General features: G+C 38.4%; 1 protein-coding gene across 1 annotated transcript; it reads right to left on the bottom strand.

Annotated features, from left to right (window-relative positions):
- Positions 1 to 2243: 2243 nt before the first annotated feature.
- chs1 (chitin synthase 1) lies at positions 2244 to 18118 on the bottom strand. Its single transcript, XM_064317301.1, has 19 exons — positions 18014 to 18118; positions 15328 to 15463; positions 14201 to 14383; positions 12938 to 13980; positions 12275 to 12370; positions 10489 to 10653; positions 10078 to 10225; positions 9746 to 9811; positions 9398 to 9632; positions 7453 to 7653; positions 6932 to 7216; positions 6502 to 6681; positions 5297 to 5846; positions 4996 to 5099; positions 4459 to 4802; positions 3771 to 3881; positions 3461 to 3675; positions 2815 to 2881; positions 2244 to 2502 (listed from the first exon to the last, which is right to left on the bottom strand). The coding sequence occupies exons 1-19, from the start codon at positions 18058 to 18060 to the stop codon at positions 2428 to 2430; spliced, it is 4251 nt and encodes a 1416-aa protein (XP_064173371.1). The 5' UTR covers positions 18061 to 18118; the 3' UTR covers positions 2244 to 2427.
- Between the last annotated feature and the right edge of the window lie 3119 nt (positions 18119 to 21237).

The raw sequence follows: 21237 nt of genomic DNA, 5'->3' as shown, positions 1-21237 counted from the left end.
CCTGAAAACAACAGATAGCACAATGACCAAGGCAGAAAACTTAATGAAGTATGTTTAGGGAGGGTGATGGCTACATGAAAAAGCAATAGATTAAGCTAGCCAGTTTGTTACAGTGCATGACATTACATTGCAGTCACTTAGCAAACATTCTTGTCTAGAGTTATGTACAGAAGTGGAGAACTTTAGTGTGGTAAGCTATGGATGTATTTATAAAATATACTTTTTTCTTATGCACTACATTTTCAAAAGTATGTGGACATCGCTTATAATTAGTGGTTTTGGCTATTTCAGTCACACCCATTGCTAACAGGTGCATAAAATTAAGCACGCAGCCATGCAGTCTCCATTGATAAACATTGGAAGTAGAATGGGTTGTACTGAAGAGCCCAGTGACTTTCAACATGGCACTTATAGGATGGCATCTTTCTAACAAGTTAATTTGCCTAATTTCTGCTTGCTTGTGCTGTCCCAGTCAACTGTAAGTGCTATTATTGTGAATTGGAAACGTATGGGAGCAACAACAGCTGAGCCACAAAGCGGTAGGCCACACAAGCTCACATAACGGGGACCCCTCCGAGTGTAGAAGCGTAAAAGTCATCTTTCCTCGGTTGCAACACTCGCTGCAGTGTTCCAAACTACCTCTGGAAACAGCGTCAGCACAAGAACTGTTTGCCAAGAGCTTCATGAAATGGGTTTCCATGGCTGAGCAGCCGTACACAAGCCTAAAATCACCATGCGCAATGCTAGGGCGTCGGCTGGAGCGGTGTAAAGCGCACTGCGATTGGACTCAGCAGTGGAAATGCGTTCTCTGGAGTGATGAATCACGTTTCACCATCTGGCAGTGTGCCGGATGAATCTGGGTTTGTGGACAGCGTAGGGGCAAATGGAAAGTTTGGTGTAGGTGGAATATTGATTTGGGGCTGTTTTTGGTTAGGGCTAGGTCCCTTAGTTCCAGTGAAGGGAAATCTTAATTCTACAGAATACAATCTAGAGAATTGAGCGCTTCCAACTTTGTGGCAACAGTTTGGGGAAGGCCCTTTCCTGTTTCAGCATGACAGTGCCCCCATGCACAAAGTAAGGTCCATTAAAAAATGTTTTTTTGAGTTTGGTGGGGAAGAACTTGACTGGCCTGCACAGAGCCCTGCCCTCTACCCTGTCAAAGCCTTTGTGATGAATTTGAATGCCGACTGTGGGTCAGGCCTTACGCCCAGTATCAGTGCCCAAACTCACTAATGCTCTTGTGGCTGAATGGAAGCGAATCCCCACAGCCATGTTCCAAAATCTACTGAAAAGTTTTCCCAGAAGAGTGGAAGGGGGTCAAAATCCATATTAATGCCCATGGTTTTGGAATGAGATGTTCAAGAAGTACATATGGGTGTGATATTCAGGTGTCCACATACGTTTGGAAATGTAGCATCTATATTTTAGTTGTTTGAATCCAATAAGTAAATAAGTCTTCAAATTAAGCACTTGTTATGAACGGTAAACATTAATTAAAAAACAAAGTTAAAAAAATTGTTAATATCAGTGAAAAGCACAAATGTTGAACTAATCATTTTCTCTTAATCTTTGATAAAATAATTTGTACATTTTTATTTATATTAAATACACATACAATTAACAGTCAGTTACTCAACAAGTTCTTTAACATATTAAGAATAGCAAATCACAATACTGAACACATTCTAAAAAGTAAACGATAAATACAGTAGTCTTCATTTTTCTTCAAAAAATATTTTGCAACCTTAAAAACACTTAAAAACTGATGTGTGTCTGTATGATATGGCAAAATGCCTGTTGGCAAAGCAAGTAATTAACTGATATTTAATCTGCTGAATCTCCTGTATTAAGAGCAAAATAATGCACTGTGGGTAGAGGTTTGACGTACTGTGCAACACTGTCCCAAACTTGAACCAGCTAGTTATTTTCACGTAAAAATGGATTGGGAAGTGATGTCCTGCCGAGAGCCATAAAAAAATCAATATTTCAGTGGCGTACAGCACTTGTCTTGCAGAAACAACCCTCTCCAGGGTTTGTAGGCCTGTATAAACAGTATACCTGCCAGGCTGTAACAGCACTCACAACAGAAACAAATAAATTTGCCTGATATTTCTCTTCCCCCGGGGCCCAAACCAGATCCTCCAGTGCACTGTACGCCCAATGTATTAAAACCACAGGTAGATTTCTTACATAATGTTCAAAATTATAGCCACTGAAAAATTGTGTTTATTACTAATTTAAAGTTTTTGATCAAAAAAAAAATCTATTAGATTTCAAGCAGTGAGCAGTAGTACTGTGCTGTGGTCTGTGCTTTAAGATGGCTCATGAATGGATACAAATGACAGCAGGGTCCAGCATACAGGATCACAGGTACAGCAGAGAATCATAGATACAGTAGCCTGTGATTATGGAGATATGTGTGTAGTCTCACAAGTCATCACTGGTGATCACAAGACCACTTGCAATGTGGTTTTCAAGTGTTAAGCCTTTGTCCTCATCCTCCTGCAAAAACAAAAAAAGAAGTTAAATTACAGGTACCACCACCATCCTGATGATCCATGGGTGCAAATACATGTGTTTATTTTGAGTGAATACATTTCATTTTGCCAATAATTGATCATATTTTGATTGCAAGCATTTGTATTTGTACTCCTTTTCTGTTCAGTGAACCACATGGAAATTCCAGTTTGCAGTATAAGTAGACTAACAGAGGAGATAGAGTGCAAAGATCATGCCTGGACACACCTTATCGTTTACAATCTAAACGGTATCAATGTAAACACTATTGTGAAAAATGTAATGTAGATCACTCACTTCATCATTGACCTTGTAGTCTTTTTCTGTGCTTCTATAGGATACCACGTGTATCAGTGTGTAAATCCTACAGAAGATAGAAAGACAGTCAGTCTTTGCAACAGTCACACTTGAGAAAAAAACAAAGAAAAGCAGGAAAGGAAGAATATATTAAAGCAACACTACCACTAATGTCAGGATGTAAAATAGACTAATATGGTCACTAATGTTGTTATGTAAAATATACTGTACTGCTGACTTTAATTCAGTATCGCTACTAATGTTTATATGTCCAATATAATAAGGCTATGCAAACACTTGTTAGTATGTAAAATGCACTAAAGCAATACTACCACTAATGGTGGTAAAATCTTCTAAGGCAGTACACTTATGTTAGTATGTAAATTTTACTAAGGCAGTGCTACCACTTATGTTAGTATGTATATATCATTCATGTGGTTGACTATTGTTTGAAGTTAATATTCTGTAACATGATCCAATATTACCAATATTTTCTTGTATGATTTGCCTAATATTAAATATGATATGTAATGCATTTTCTCAGGATTTAGCTAATACTAGTTTTATAATTGCCCTTTGTATCAAGTCACTTTTAATTAGGGTACCTGCCAGGGAATCATAAGAATAAGAGGAGGTGAAGTATTACCTGTGGTATAGCATCGCCAGGAACTGAACGATTAGAAGCACAGCGAACGACAGGAGGAACATCAGACTCAGAGGTTCTACATTCATAGTTTCATTAGATTTTTGGCCATTTGGATAGAATTTTGGAAACTTGATGCTGATCGTGTCGCCGATTGCTTGGAGGAAGAAGGTAGCTACAACCCAAAGGACGTTCACGATGAAGTACAGAAAGGTTGCCTGCAAGAGAAAGCCATGAGGCCGTCATGGAATTGAATCCTTGATTCCTGATATGTCTAACTGGTAATAAATAGATAGTTTCAAATGAGTCACACCTTGTTTCTGAGTGACTTAAGCTCCCTTGTCACCTCCTCTTTGTGTGCTTTTTCATCGACTATAGGTTTCAGGTACCTTTCTAGCAGTTTCACCCAGAAGTCATTTTCATCCTGGTTAAAAACAGTCAAAGAAAATTATGCCTGCAGCAACCTCAATTTTACAGGACAACGTCATGCCTGAATCAAACATGTACAGTCAAATCTAATAGTGACTCAGTTTTCCCCAGTGATCAGAATTTATGCAATATTTAATATTTCCCTCAAATAATAATTGGTAGATTATTCATAACAACGCTACCTTTTTATTATACATTTGAGATGCTACTCTATGTTTTCATAATTGTAGTGTGTATAGAGTGTGTAAGAGCAGTTTATGTGAATGGAGAACTTCAATTTTTATCATAATGTGTCTTTTATCATTGCACATATGAAGGTATGTGTGTTTATTAAATTGAAATACCAGTCTTTTACCAGATAGTCCTGAGAAATATACTGTAGGGGGTTGTATTTTAACATTCTTTCTGTCTCTCTGCTGCTGTTAACAGCTAAATTCTACTCTGCAATATTGTTAGCCTATGTGAAATGAATGTTTCATATCTATACATATATGGACTGTAAATGCAAGTTCACATTAATTGCCTGAACAAAAATGAAAGAAAAGGTTGTTGTGTTACTGAAGTGTCTTTACCTCACTCATCTTCTCAACCTGAGGAGCAATCAGAGTTTTTTCTATAGCCCGTTTCACCCGCCTCTCAAGCCTCTCCATACGGTTGGTCTTCAGGATCCTCCTGGCGGTCTCGTTGAGCGCATACTGTAGTTCCTCCAGCTGGCTGCTCGTCAGCACGTCCTCCGGCCCCACCTTGTCCTTCAGCTCTCCATTCACGGTGTCTGTCAGCATCATCACCAGCTCCTCGCATGTCTCTTCCTGGTTCTTGTTCCTCAGAGAATAGCGGATCTGCTCCTGTAGGTTCCTCTTCATGTTGGCGTAGGTCAGTTTCTTTAGAAATTCCGTTTTAACAGGATTCACCCAGTCTTTGGACAGAAAGGCAGAAATATTCAGGATACAGCATTGTATTGTACATAAATGTAAATGCAGTTTGGTTATGAGCTAAATATAAACACCAAATTAAACAATTAAACAGAGACTGCAAAGCTAGGTACAGTACTAGCTTGTTCTGCTGTTCACTGCTTATGTAGCTGGGGAATGTACAAAATTAAGACTCACCACTTTCAGGCACAACCTCTGATTTGTTTTCTTCAGAGTGGTCGTCCTCCTCTTCCATGCTGTCATAGTCGTAATCCTTAACATCACTGTAGTCCTCACTCGTACTGGTTTCAAACAAAATATGTCAAGGCAATATACATATAAGCAGGTATAAGCACAGGCACGGGCTAACAATACGTTTATGCATATTTGTCTTGAAGGTATTTTCAAATGGTCAGTACAATACGATGAGTTTCATGTAAGTTAATGTAAAAGAAATAATAATTAGATGCACCGTTGCAGTTTTTGTCTGTTTGCGTACCTTCCTTCTGATCCGCTGTCACCATCTCTGGGAAGCCCCTTGTCCTTGGTCCCTTTGGATTTAAATTTGCTTGGGTGTTGATCACTGTCTGTGGTGCCTTCTGCAATCCTCTCCTCGGGGAGTATGCTGTTTAGTTTCTGCATTTCCTGAGCCTGCTGTGGCGTTACGTTCACCGGGGCGACTATTGCGTTGGGGTTGATCGTGTTCTGGATCTGCATCAGGGCTGCATTCGTCGTCTCCTGGGTGACCTGACACTTAATGTCCCAGCAGCACAGCTTGCAGCCACGGTCACACAGGAGCCCAACGGTCTTCCCCTCCACGTTTTCCCGACTGGACTCTCGTGTGCCCCAGGTCACAATGTGCATGTTGACCAGCGAGTAGATGGTGAGTAGGAGATAGCCACTCGGGATGCAGATGAAGTACATCAGGCCATAGATGATCAAGGTGAACTCCTGAGGATGGAGTAAAGCCGTCACCAGGTACAGGATGGTCATGGACACCAAGAAGATTCCAGTCGGAGTGATAAAGGTCCCCTGAATAACCATGTCACCTACGGCACACAGCGATTGTGATCTGGAGGTGCGGTTTGCATGTGAAGCATATCACCATAGACGTATTACCACATAGAATTACGGAAACAGTGTTGATCAAAGTCCCCTCCAAACACAAACAGCAGGGCGCCTGAAGTGCCACTACTTAACATTATTATTCAACCTAAAATAATACTAGCCTGTACATTTTCCTTAAATAAATAACCCTATTAACCTTTTAAGGTATAAGATCACATGAAATTAGACTGCTCTTAACAGAACATTCTAATGCTGATGTAACAATCACTACTGGTAATTGTAAGTCATATAGTTCTAGAACGACGTTTGACTCTTCAAAGAGTTCATATTAACTGTCATGAAGCTTAATTTACTGGCAAGAATGCTGGTTTTTATGTCAGTCCGTCCGCACCAAAATTACCTTCAACATAGAAACATACTGCACACATAACTATAAACTACAGTGTATATGTGCGCATATAGACACAAAGACATACACATACATCTAATGGTTAATGTCAGTTATTCAGGAAACTAAATTAGTTGAAAAATAAGTTAAAAAAAAGAAACAGTTGGGATTTATTTAGGAATCAAAACTTAAGGAGGGAAGTTCACTGCATACAGTCCACATGGCAGAGTACACTGAGGAGCTCTTACCAATGATGGAAAAGAAGGACGCGGTCATGAGGAAGGCATAGAGCACACTCAGGATCCCTGCTATTGTAATTTGGAGGTTGGGTTTGCATGTGAAGCATATCCCCATGTATACAATGGGCGGAATGATTGCAACAACGATGGCCAGGGTCCCCTCCATCCTAAATACAAACTGGAAGGCACCTGAAACGCAAACAGACCCATTTCATCCACCACTCTACTAAGGTTTTCTAGAAGAATGTGGCTTATTAATAAAGAACCTACTCCGGTGTTGACACTGTGCCATGTTCATTTCTTGAAACTAACTGAATCAGCTGAAGAATTGTACATTTTTGCTTTGTTTAATGTGCAATGCAAAAAGATTCTTTGAGCCTCAGGACAGGACACTGTTGCTATACGGACGGTGTGTGAGATGCATCTTAAAGACGCTCACCAGCAACCATCAAGCTGACAGAGGCCGGCCCTAGGATAGAGGAGCCCACAGTGAAAATCTGGTATATGATGTAGAGCATGGAGATTGAGGAGTTCCTCTTGGCCGTTTCCTTCCCGGAGTGCAGGAGGTCCAGAGTGTTGGCCAGGGTTGATGGCCCCCAGCGCCGCCTCTGGTTGTAGAACTCCTTGAATTCCTGAGGGGCGTTAGTGTAGGCATCCGAGGCTGCATTGTACTCGACCCTCCAACCCTGCTGCAGCAGGAGGGTGCACAGCCAGCGGTCCTCCCCTTCATAACCATAACCACAAAAAATCAATTAGTCATCCTCTCTTTTTAAACATAATAAATTGCTTAATAAGTGAACAGCCAGCAGTCCTCTTCTGTTATTGATCCCATGGTTTCCATTATAAAATAAAAAATAAGGATGCTTATGATTCACCAGATACATTCATTTAACCAAATACTAGTTATAACCAACAAAAGCTTGTGCATTGAAACTAAGGTTGATTTTGAATCAGACCCACCTTGATCATACTGGACGTACTCCGATGCTCGGGTGGCAGTGGTCGTGTATCTTTTCAGGACGTTGTCATCCATTAGAGCTGAACCTCTAAATAAACTGAAGCATCCAGGGCTACACAGGACAGATCCAAAGACATGCTCAGCTGTCTTCTGGAGCCAGTGACCCACAGCATACTCAAATTTCTGATACCAGACCATTGGCCCTGCAGAAATAGACAGACTGTAAACCTGTGCAACATGTGCAGACCTCATGAAAAGATATTTTAACAGCCCTACAGTATAAATCCCCAGGTAACATGACTCTCATACTTCAGTCCTGGAGGATCTGCAGTCTCGGCTGGTTTTTGTGGTTTCTTTGTAACCCACAGCCAATTCAGGCCTTGGAAACAGGTTGTGCGGACTCTTTAGGCAATTAGTTAAGCACTTAAGTAAGTGCAGGGACAAAAGCCAGCAGAAACAACAGCCCTCCAGGATTTGAGTTTGAGTTCCCTGCCCCTGAAGAACTAACTATTTCATCAGATCATAAACAAAAGTCAAATTCCAGCAGGATTACGATGCATCAGATTGTTCTTTTTTGTAAGATTGTCTCCATATTACATGCCATGAATATATTGTTCAAAGTACCAGAAAGATGGCGGAGGTTTGACACACTTCTCCCCTTTGAAGTACGAACATTGTATACAGTATACACCCTTAAAATAAACCTGGCAGCAGATGGACGGAGCTGGTCGCTGACAGCAGCATACTAACACGTCGGTCTGGATGCAAGCTCTTGTCATGGTTTTGGCTGATGCCACCATTTCTTTTCCTTCCTGCGCCTTTTCTTCAGTTATTACGGCCATTGGTTTTTTCATGCACCTTTTCTTCAGTTATTACGGCCATTGAGTTGATTGAATCATACACGTGCAAATTTCCTTTTACTATTTGCACCTGTTGGTGTTCTATTTAAACCCTGAGCAAGCCGATAAGCTTTGCTTCAGTGTCACTTATGTTGCACGAGAGCCGGTATTCTGTCAAGCGAGGTAAAGGTAAAGGTAAAGGTAAAGGTAAAGGTAAAGGTAAAGGTAAAGGTAAAGGTAAAGGTAAAGGTAAAGGTAAAGGTAAAGGTAAAGGTAAAGGTAAAGGTAAAGGTAAAGGTAAAGGTAAAGGTAAAGGTAAAGGTAAAGGATTGAGCTGTGATAGTGGATTGTTGTGGCTATAAAATTAGCACAACAGTCTTTAGCTTTTTTAGATTGTTGGCAACAAGTTAGTGCCACAATCTAAGCTCAGTATTCTTTCTTTAGGGTTTTACTTTTTCAGCCTCGGTTCGAGGTCTGTTTTCTTTGAGTTGCCCCGTTTTCTGCTCCGGCAGTTTTGTTTTATTTTCATACTCCTTAAGCCTTAGTTCTTTTTTACCCAGTACGTGGGTTGTGTAGAGCTTTTCTTTGGGATACTCTCCCTAAGGAGTATTGTTTTCCTTTCCCTTGTCTCTTGAGACTTTGTGGCTATTTTACCTCAGGTTAATAGCTTAAAGAACCCCCTGTTCAGTCGCGGTTGGTCTCCCAAAACTCCAACTCCCTCACAGCTCTAGACTGATAAGCCCATCCTACTATTTTATTTCTCCGTTTGCCACCGGTGAAATTCGTTTTGTAGGTTACAAGCGACTTAACTCCTGTCCAAGATACCCCTAAACAACATGGGTACTTAGATAAATGTATGCTTTGGTGGGACATGACAGGCTACTGTAAAGGTTAAGGCTGTATTCCCGGCATCTTTGTTCTCACGTGAGGATAAAAAGGTGTTGCAGAATGGCTGGGTTTGACTTTGTGTAGATCAAATACCATGCCCATCCCGCTGCACACTCTGTTTGGTTGCATTGGGTGTGGCCTGTACAGTTTTCAGTGGTCAATGTGGCCTGAATCTTTAGCCCGTTTTTGGTGTTCTCTGTGGGTCAGCACAATAACTCACCCATTCCTGTGGGGTGAATCCTGCCACAGGCCGCACCTACGTTGCCATACATTCGGAGACGATCCACCAATAAGATTACAGCTGCGGGATGGAAATCTGTGTCCCCATCCAATGCCATAATGTACGTGTTGTCATCTGAAATGTATTTCCTCTTACTGTCATTGTCATGAGTGGGCAAAAGATAGCTTTCACCATCCAGTGATATGAGGCTTGCACGGCATGGATTATTTTGCCTCTGCAAGGTAAAAAAATGTTTTATGGGATTAAAAATGTAGTTATTTAATTCACCTGAAATATTTTTTATTAATAAACATATATTTCACGAGAAACAATACTGAAATAACATACCGTTATTTTTTGAGGGTTTTTGGCATTGTAGCCTTTCCAGCCAAGCAGGTAGTACAAATACATTATCTACAACAAAAATCATTTAGTTTTAAAATAAATAAATGATGTTTCATAAAATTGTAAAAAATGTAAAAAAAATTTGACTTGAATGTTAATATTTAACAGCTCTTGTATGTTTTCTTTTTAAGCACAATTCCATTGGACAAACAGGAGAAACCAGGTTATCAGTTTAAATGGAGCAAATTCAAATCTGCAATCCAGCCACATCTTTGCCTAAATGCCATTTAAATGTGCACAAATGAACCAAAAGACAGGGTTAAAAAGATCAATACCTGTGACCACCTCTTCTTGTTGCGGATGCGTTGTTTATCTTTAAGATGAACAAACAACATGTTTCCCTCTGGCATCACGAACATTAATCTGCCACCAAAAGGCGCTTCAATAATTGACACTTCATCTGGCTCTTTGTTGGTAAATACCCTGCAAAAGCAACCATGTTAGAGATGCATAAATAGATATTCACTGTGTTAATGTGACTGTTTAAAGAAGTGGCTTAGTTCTCAGAGTAGTATGGTCCTTTGTTTAGTTATATGTTTTCTTGTATTTTATTATTATTTGGCAATATTATGTGTGACTGGCCTTTTTATGATAGCATGCATGTGAACATATGCTATTCAAGCCATTAGAAACCACTCCTGGTTCACACATCCGTATGACATGAGGGAAAATATCAAATAATTCACCTGTACACTTCTATCACCACATGGATGAGGTCATTCACATATTCGTTGACAAACAGTTTTCCCGTTTCTTTATCTGTCCGAAATGCATCATCCACAAATATATGACATTCAAACTCAAAGTTATCCTTATGCTCTTCTTTTGGGTCTCCTCTGTATCGATCCAACCTGAAATATACAATATACAATAAAAATTATAATGGTCATGATTATTATTATTGTTGGAGGGCAAAACCTCCTTTCTCATCATTCCATGAAAATACAGTACTGCAGTTATATATTCTATAAAAATAGTAATAATAATAACATACAGTATATCACAATAATAACACATAACATAGAGCCCTGAGGCCCCATTTATTCCACATACAACATAAATTCTTAATGTTTAGTTATTTTGAAAAGAAAAAAGATTAAATAAAATTATTTTTAAAAACTTTTATCAAAAATAATGCAGACATGTTTAGAATATAATGGTTAAGGAACTGGTCACTGCTGTTGTACCTTTGAGTAAGGTACCTGCGTTGCTTCAGTATATATCCAGCTGTATACATGAATGCAGTGTACATGCTATGTAAAAGTTGTGTCACTCTGGATAAGAGTGTCTGCTAAATGCTTGTAATGTAATTTAAGTGTATTTGTTATGACATATATAGCTTTCACTTTCCCACTTATTCAAGGTTGATCTAGTCCTTTGGTAAAGGGAGGAGGTGATGAATTGATGAAAGTGGGTGTATTCAACAACATTTCCATAAAACCTTATGAAAGTAGTCTAAAATGTGAGCTGGCCTTTTCAGACAACAAATCTATAGCCGCGTTTCCACCGCAGGAACTTTACCCCGGAACTAGGAACCTTTTGAGGAACTCTCCAGTGGTCTGTTCTGCGAGCTCCAAGGGAACTTGGGGTCTAAATTTAGTCTTGCAGCTTTATTTACCCCAAAAAAGTTCCTGCTCGGGGGGTAGTACTTTCCAAAAGTACAGGAACCTTTGGGGTGAAGCTTGCAGCGCTGAACGTTTTTGATTGGTCGAGTACTTGCAGCATTTTTTTTTTGTTTATTTCAACCGCCATTTTTTAAAAACCTGCAGCCGCAAACCAGTTTGTTTTCATAATAACTTGAAATCAAACAGAAAATTGTTTACAACATGTGCATGTTTTCTGCTGTTGTTGCCAGTTATTTGTGGAATGTGAATGCATTCTGTCGCCTCGGATGTCAAGACATGAAAGTGAATGTTCGCATAAAATCATAATGAATGTGTTTGAGTGGATATATAAAACAGTTACAATCTGACTGTTGGCCTGTTACATCCTATTTGTTGCATAACAACGGTCCAAGTTCAACTACCAACGACAGTTTTGCTTGACAACGGTAAAATATGCCCAAACGGCTGCAGAAGAATATTTCAATTTCAGGTGATTAAATCAATAAAAATCAATAAATACAAAAGTAACCATATATAGTCATTGTTGGTAACCCGTTGTATATAAGTGGAATAATCCCCTCCGGGCTGTCCCAGTTATTAGAAAATAATGTAGGCTACTTCGGTCATACGTCAGTGGGCTAATTTGCCTAATCTTCACGGGACTTTAGACCGCGGTGGAAACGCAGACAACAATGGGCTGAAGGAATCTTTTAGTTCCTTGAAAAGTAGTTCCTGGTAATTTTGGTGGAAACGCGGCTTATATCATTGTGAATCTTGTGCGTTTGAACAAAGCCAATTCAGCAAATTTGTTCCCAAAATCTCAAAAATCCAACTTGTTTCAATACACTGCATGTAAACTTCTACTTACCGAAACATGGATGTGAGGATCTTAAGCATTTCGTCGTAAGTTTCATGCCACATTGTTGCACAAAGGTAAATGACACAACTTTCAATTTCATCATGGCTACAGCATGGAAAAAATAAAGAAGGCGCATTTTAGTGATGAATATACATACATATATTAATTCATACAGGCTGTATATGTACAGTACATAGCTGTTTCAATTAGCACAAAAGTTTCAGAATGTGTGATTTCAGAATGAAGATTCCCAGATTTGTGACTTTCTTAAAAGATCTCGCCACCATTTGTGTAAAAAATAAAAGACAAGTAAAAAAACACTAGACCTCAGTAAAAAAAATAATAATAATGAATATAAACTGGAAAGCACAGCAATCTGCAAAATTAATTTTCAGAAATTATTCATAAATAATATAATTATGCAATAATAATACATTTTTTGTAAGTCAAAGTATTGCATGGACAAGTATAGAATGGAGCACTCAAAAGCACATTATGGGGTGTATATTACGATGTGTGCTGAACTTCCCCTGCAACAGTGATTTTATCCACAGACCTCCTCTCACCCTGTGGTAGGTACCCATAAATTGTACTTGTGTGTCTTGCTTCAGTCAGGCTTCAGTTTCATTTCAGTGATTTTTCTGTGGTGTGCAAACGATAGCTGGAACTTGCCTTTCCTGGTTCCTTCCTCGTACAACTTTCATTTTGGTGTTGAGCAGCATGGATTGATCAATGAAGGCAGACTCATACAGTCGTCGAACAAACAGCTGAGTTGTCCGCTCGATCCTCTGGACCTTAATCTTCCATACATAGTATGTGGCGGTCATTAGCCCCAGCCACATACACATCCCCTCCAGAGCCAGCATGGCAAAGGGCCAGGACCCCCAGTGGCTGTTCAGTGTGGTCCTGCAGATGCTCCTGGAGATTTCAGCTAGTATGACCTGTGTGGTGTTCTTGTTTGGAATTTTTGTCACACTCAAGCAAAAGGTTGTGAAATTACCTGCAGAAGAATTCTCAAGTTCGCTGGCCTGTGTCAGAAAAAGCACCATGCCCAAAATGAGTACAGTTGGCCCAGTGCAGGAGAGAGGGAAGGCGAAGCTAAATTGGACAGCGTGGATCTTACAGGCCACAACCCCAAACCAGTGGCATAGAACAGATGAAAATGCTTGGAGAAGAACTAGCCCGATGCCAATGTTCAACGCATCAGAAGGAACATTAGATAAGTAGTGCCAGTCACAATCCTCAATAAAGTGAGCATGAATGCCATAGACGGCTCCAATAACTACTATCCTGAGAAGACTGGAAATTGCAAACACAAAGTCCCGGAAGCCATCTAGCTCTGTCAGTAGGTCTTGAATGTTGTTGCTGGCCTGAAAAGGATTTTCCCACCAATTCAGGGAAACCAGCACAGATGCAAAAAGTGCAATTCCCACATACACATAACAATTGTATTGCTGTCCGTCAACATAAGTCCTGACACGTACATAATAGTCAAGTGCTAAAAGGACATAGCCTGTCAGGACGAGAAACAAGGAACAAATTGGAAAGATGATTTTCCAGCTTTCTTTCTGTAAGCGAAACACGACCTGTAAGAAGGCTGACAGAAAACACACGCCACCAGTGCTGAAGAGGTTTGTAAGGACGTCAAACTGTGGCATCACAACCAACACAAGGATGGATGTCCCCAGGGACACTAGTACCTCAATCAGACACATCTGTCGGATAGAAAAAAATGAAAATGCAGTTAATAGACAGAACTGCACAGGAGCTTAAATGTTAGCAGCAAAACAGCTTGGTTTTTAGCAGCTTAACTGTGCAATTAATATGCAGCATTGTTAAAAATATGAGCTGCACAGCACTGCAACATCATTAACTATGCTACAGTAGCATCATTTTTCTAATACTGTACAAGACAAAAAAGGCGAAGTAACTCACAATTCCCATTGTCCTCATGTTTGGAGTTACAAAGCTTTTGAAAGCACATTTCCATAGTGACTTCAGGAACATCAGTACGTTTGGCACAATTAAACAGAAGACCAGCATTAGGACGTAGAATTGGTGATCATCCTTCTGTATTGAAGCAGGACTGGAGAGCATGGTGAGCACCAGCAGGGAACCCTAGTGTTAAAAAACACAAATGATTTGTTCATCGGCTGTGCATGGCATACATCTGTATGTTTTTTTTTTAAAAGAGAGCAGACAGACTGCCCTTCTTTTGTATCTTTTCTTGCGTTTATTTGAACATGGAGGAAAAAGAGGACAACAAGCAGTACAATGTGACTAACTAGTAAATGTAGAATATATATCTTTATTCACATATGGCCACTTTCCTGTTCTGACTCCAGATGTATCAACCTATTAAGCATCTTTTTATGTTTACAGTGGTATAATTATTTTTCTACTGAATCAAACAATGAATCTGTTATTTGTACTTCCACAGCACCTACGTAGGACAGCGCGTGCCTGTCTGGGTAATTTATTTTAGGTGTCAAGATGATCTGTTTAGATGATTTATTTTGCTTTTGAAGGTGAGAAATGAGATTTTGATAGCTGAGTGAAGGTTTGATTAAAATGTCTCCTTCAGCTATATAAAATACATGTCCTCAGTACTTCTCTTCTCTGTCAGAAACATCATCCTCATGTTTTTTCTTGGTATAGAATATATTATTTACACTAGCTGCAGCTTAACTTTAAACATCAATGTGTTCAACAAGTTTTTTTCCATAATTGACATTCCAGTTTGACATTATCAATTGTAGTTGTCTATGTTTTGCAAGGGTTTACAAGGGTTAAGGAGGAATTATGAACTGTAGAGACAGAGATACAGTAAAGGTTAGAGATTTATATTAGATGTTTGGGCTATAGAATAGTTGGATATGTACAGATTTACAGTAAGATTTAGGGTACAGAACTGTTGGACTGTAGAGACTTACAGTAAGGTTTAGGGTATGGAACATTTGGGCTGTAGAGATTTACAGTAAGAGTTAGGGTACAGAATTGTTGGACTGTAGAGATTTACAGTAAGATTTAGGCTACAGAAATTTTGGACTGTAGAGATTTACCTTACTGATGACAGCACTCGCCAGGACAAGGACCCCCACAATCAGGGCCACCAGATGCTGTACAAGAGAGAAGCATCGCCTCTTCTGTTCTTTCTCAGCCCCAATAGGATTCAACTGGAAGGGGTCCCAAGTGTCTCTGCAACAGGTAAAATGAATTCACTTCATATAAAAGATGAAACCTGAATACTGATGCTGGGTGGAATATATCTTCAGCTATGATGACCTCAAACTTCCCCAAATTGTATTTTGTGTGAAGACAAGCTCCTGCACACAAGCTGGTAGCAGTCTAGAGTGATGAAGAGACACAACATCTCCTGCTATGCTGAAAAGTTGCTTGGAGGAAACACTTGTTGGGGGGCAAGTCACATATTTTACAGCCACGGGAGCCAGTGCTGGGTGTGTCATTAGTCAACAACCTGTGTGTATAATGTTTTAACTCTAGAAAGTCAGACATATCCAGCATTACTACATCGATTTCTGCACCACCAATTACCTAATTTTACAAAGATTGTAAAACCATATATTGCAAAACTATTTTCACCCAACTGAATAAATTACATTTGTATTTCTAAATTATAGCAGTTTTGTTATATAGGCTAAGGTAAAAATGTATCAAGGCATATTACAAGAAAATGAGAAAAGCGCTAAAATGTGCATGACAAAACACAAAATGGCTAAAGTAGTTTGAATACGTTAAATACAAAGTGCAATATTATCCGAGTCAATATTTTTCCAATTTTAAAAACGCAGCTATTTGAACCCCAATTGTTCAGGAAAGCCGTGGAAGGAGGAGTGTATAGCATTTACAGCATCTGAGTCATTTCTATGTTGAAGTCCACAAAGTCCGATTGCGTTGCTTTGGCCTATCTAGTGTTAAGGGAAACTCTCACTCACTGTGTTTAATTGAGAAACTTGGTGCTGACATCTGAGCGAATCGCATCAAAGAGTTGGGAGAAAATGTTCAAATCCGAGTAATATTGACCAAAAAACAATTGGAGAAGATGCAATATTCAAGTGTTTGCGAATATGGTATTTGTATTCGGCACCATCCCGACTAATCAGATTGTGTATAACAGTGGAATTAGGAAATGTCAGAAATACATACAAAATTAACAGGAAAAGGTAAATATTTATTAATTCATGGTAAATTTAATTTCATGTAAGTTATGGGCAGTATGGTTCATTTTAATATATTCGTCCGATTCTGGGGCTAATTGCAGTTAAAGTATTCATTTGATATTTACCACAATGTCTAGTTCCATTCGGAATTGAACACAACTCTGGCAAAAAGGATATCCAGAGGAAATCTCAGAACAGCTCATGTTAAACATTTACACAAAAAGGCTCACTCAGACAGTTCTACTACGACATTTTAGACCCATTCATCAAACCTGCCTTTTCCTGGTATAGCACCTTTACACAACACTGGAAGCCCTCTCAATAAAATGACCCAAACAAGGCTGATTAAAGTCCTTTTCCCCACAGTCTTTTTAGCCTTATGGATGTCAAAGTCACACACAGTAAAATGTTACTGTTCCGTATGTTTCTAAATGATGACTACAGTATTTGTATTTCAAAAATGAGCCAAATAGCAAGATAAGTACATTTTAAGAAAGCATTATAAACTTATATTTACAAGCTAAAAAATGAAATGTTAAATTACCTCCTAAAAATTGAACCCATAGTCTGTAAATGGAAGATAAGTGTTTTTCAGTGGACTCCAATTAAATAATGCAACAAAAAGAGTAACAATAACAACAAATAAAACAATCAGGTAAAATGTACAGTATGTTAACTGTTGTGCGGAGGACCTACTTGAGCTTATTCTATTTTCCTCATTTGTGCCTTTATTTAAAAATTCAACCCTCAAATTAGTCGTTTTTACACTCAAAACAGTCGTGTGTAAGTTCACTTATCATATTATTGTCACTTGCTCTATTCTTTTTAATATTATAAATTCATACTATTCATTTACTTAAGTTGCCTACAAGCAAAAACATGTACCCATGAATTGGTAATATATAGCTTAAATTAACTTGTGTAGTAGACTGTTAATGAATTGATCGTATGTTTTATTTCTTCAGAAGTATAATTTGAAGGTATGAACTGGAAACAAAACCTAGCACATTTTTGAACCTCTGTAACAGGTAAATTCAGGAGTATTATACCTTTTTGCACAGAACCTCTGAAACTATTCTCTCTTACAATCTATAGCAGATTACGATCAGTAATGTTCAATATAATTCAACCAAAAGTTAAATTAATTGAATTATTCGCACATAGCTGAATAACAGCAATATAAACAGCATGCATAGCAGTCCCACAGAACAATGACTACAAGACAGTTTTAGGTTGCTGTTGGCATTTGGAATCAATTTTGCCAACTGTTTTTTGAAGAAAATAAAAACTTTGGATAGATTTTTTGTAAGTCAAACTTGAGGACAAATTTTGATTTTATGTTGACTTTAGTTTTTAACCTGATCATAAACTACATTTTTGGTTGCTGTCAATGATCGTTTAATGCACAATACAGCCAAGTGAAAGACATAGCCAGGTGAGGTGCACACAGTTAGGTGAGACAGACACAGCCAGGTGAGACAGACACGGTCAGGTAAGACAAACACAGCTAGGTAAGACAAACACAGTCAGGTCAGACAGATATAAATGGGTAAAAAAAGGGGCTCACTTATGACGACCCTCTCTTTTCTTCCCCCGATTTTTCAGTTCCTCCATGTCTGGCTGATACCTGGATGTGTTGGTTGAAACCACAGTCAGGCATAACACACTAGAGTAATAAAATAATTAAGTAAGTTTACTTTAAACATTTATCAGTAAAGCAGTTATCACTTCTGCTTAGGCCCGCCTTTTTATTGTTTATTGTTACACAGTAATAGAAGGATCACCTTGGAGATGTTACTGTTTAACGACTTCACTTGCGTGTGATACTGCCAACGCTTATAATTTACCCTCACAGAATTATCTCTGGTTATGAAATTCCCTTTACTGAGAATCATAGCTGTTCTGCCATAATCAACACTGTCTACATATGCTTTTACATTTTAATATTGTCCTGTGCAGTTGTGTGAACTAGAATTAGTTGTGGCAACAACTAGTAAAATCAAGGTCATTGTTAGTAACTGTCAATTGGTTTCACAAGATCACACTATACTTGATAATTGTTCACATTCGACAATCGCTTTGACGAATATAACTCCAATGATTGTATCAAACCTTGATAGTAACAAATTTTCAGTTCCATTTGAATTGTGATGCATTGGACCCAATGTTGCCAGCATTTTTTCATAGGGTTTTAGAAGTGATTAATTGATTTGTCACATGAAGTCACTGGAAAAACTAATGATGAAAAGATCCCTTGCCAATGTTTGAATTATTTTACTGAATTGATAAACAGAGTAGAATGTAGGGAATTAAATCATCAAGTTTCCTGCAATGGAATCATTGCAACCTTCAAATGCCTTTAATTTACATTTACAGGTTGTTAGACAATTTATATAGGCGCGCGTGTGTGTGTGTGTGTGTAACATATCTTTTCATTCTGCATTGTGTAGAGTAAGGTGTAAGTTATAAGATTTATGATGAAATGATGCTAATTAAATCCATCCCTTTGCACAAGCCCCCTAGTGGCCTGGACACTGGAATCCTTAGGTTGCTCAACTCAGGCATTCAGTGATCAAATACCTTCAGGTTATTGCTGGCTTTATCTTGTTGCTATGATGGAATACTAATTTTTGGTGGCGAAATAATATTTTTATGAATACCCAGATAGACACTATTGTCTAGTGCAACATGTTTAGGGTTGTAGCTGCTGATGAGACTGCAGGGAGGAAGTACTTATTAAATGGACCACCTGAGCAACAATGGTGGACAATAATATGATCTAATTAAGCTAGAGTTTGTTGTTTCCACTCATAGTGTGGAGTTATACCACATCATTTTACTATTAATATCTGGAACTAAATATGGAATAAATATATAATCTTACCATTGGTTTTACATGTAAATATGTCCCTTTCAAGATTCAGTGGTCATAAATTGCCTTGAACAATCCACTTGAGAAATAAACACACAAATATAAAGCGGGGGTAGCAGGGCCGGCCGTTGGATTTTGGTGTCTCTAAACAAATCTGTGGGGGATATAAATTAAGATATACACCAATCAGCCACAACATTAAAACCACCTACCTAATATTGTGTAGGTCCCCTTCGTGCCGCCAAAACAGCTCTGACCCATCGATGCATGGACTCCACCTCTGAAGGTGTCCTCTGGTATATTTGGATTTCTGTATTTATTTGAATCTACTGTATATTTGTATCTGATATTTTGTATCTACTGTAAATTTGTATATGATTGTGTTACTTTGTTGTATTTGATGTTGCAATAGTGAAAATACCCCCCGGGGATCAATAAAGTACACTACTACTACTGCTGCTACTTATTACATTATTGGTTTTTATTACATAAAAAATTTGAAATGGATTACATTATTGGGAGTTATTACACTATTGGCAGTTTATTACATTATTAGTTGCTACGGGGCTATAAAAAGTTAAGATATTGTTAGAGGGTGAATTATTCCCACATGATTTTAAAAACTTTTGACGGGTCAGAGCTCTTTCGGCGGCACGAGGGGGACCTGCACAATATTAGGCAGGTGGTTTTAATGTTGTAGCTGATCGGTGTATGTATTACTGCTCGGAATATTTCAATTATTTACATACTGTTATATCTTTTGATATTGTTATATTTGAATTGGTCATAAGACAACTGTTAGCCTTTGCTAATCATGACTTCTGTACTGGGGGCTAACTAACAGGCCCAGCTATTAGTGTAGGGGCATTGTTACCATACCATGGGTAATGTCAGCATAGTGTAGTGGCTCATAGTGGCCTTGTAGCAGGTTTTGATGTTCCTCTGTCCTCCACAGGTCAGCTTTGTTAGAATTCATACCACTCACAATGAAATTGTGAATCTAAAATTGTGGAGTACAGAGAAAAATCAAGAAAAAAATATGCCTTTGTCCAAAACATTATGGTGCTCACTATATATAAACCTTTTTAAATGTACAAAGATAAAGGTATTTTTTCACATGAAGAATGGAAAGTAGTGTAAAATTCAATCATGTCTCTAAATGATATACAGAATACTCTGTTTCAAAATCTGCCAGTGACTTACAAAACACACTGTGAAATGTTCTTATAAATGTTCTTGTGTTCTTATCAGAGAAGACATATATACATATATTTGTAAGGAGTGGTGATTACTTTGCAGGCAATTCCATCTGTGGTATGCAATTCTGTAAGATTTATTACAGTAATTTCTATCTTTCAGTAAGGGCAAATTCCTCACAAATATCTAGAATTATTTATTTACACAGCCAAAAGTCAATGCCTGTCATGTGTTCTGATGTTCATAAAAGGGTATTACAATAGACTAAATCAGCATCAGAATGTGGGGGGAATGTTCCAAATTTGGCTGTATAATGTATAATATAATGTCTAATATTGGACTGTATGGTACTATCATAAGCCCTTGATGTTCAGTACATATGACTTTTAAGACCAGGGGACTGAGCCGTCTCCTCTCTGTGTACTTTGGACTCAGTAAGTTGAACCACTTAATTATCTTAATGAAATTATAATCTTGATAAAATTACAAGCCACCAAATTATATTGTTTTTCCAACAGATTGGCTTGCGGCTCGACTGTAAAATGGATTAGGTTGCAGATTAATTGTGCATGTTAGTTCTTTTTTCTTTGTTTTTTTTTTTTTTTAACAACCTCCCTGAATTCTGGACAATTAAGCAATTCTTATAAAGAAGCAGTTTTCCTGCAGATGTCTCTTTTGTTGAACTGAAAAGTGAAGGTATGCGGAAATAAATCTGGGTATAA

The sequence above is a fragment of the Anguilla rostrata genome, chromosome 18, assembly GCF_018555375.3.
Source record: "Anguilla rostrata isolate EN2019 chromosome 18, ASM1855537v3, whole genome shotgun sequence".
Taxonomy (NCBI): domain Eukaryota; kingdom Metazoa; phylum Chordata; class Actinopteri; order Anguilliformes; family Anguillidae; genus Anguilla; species Anguilla rostrata.
This window is presented reverse-complemented; position numbering and strand designations above follow the sequence as displayed.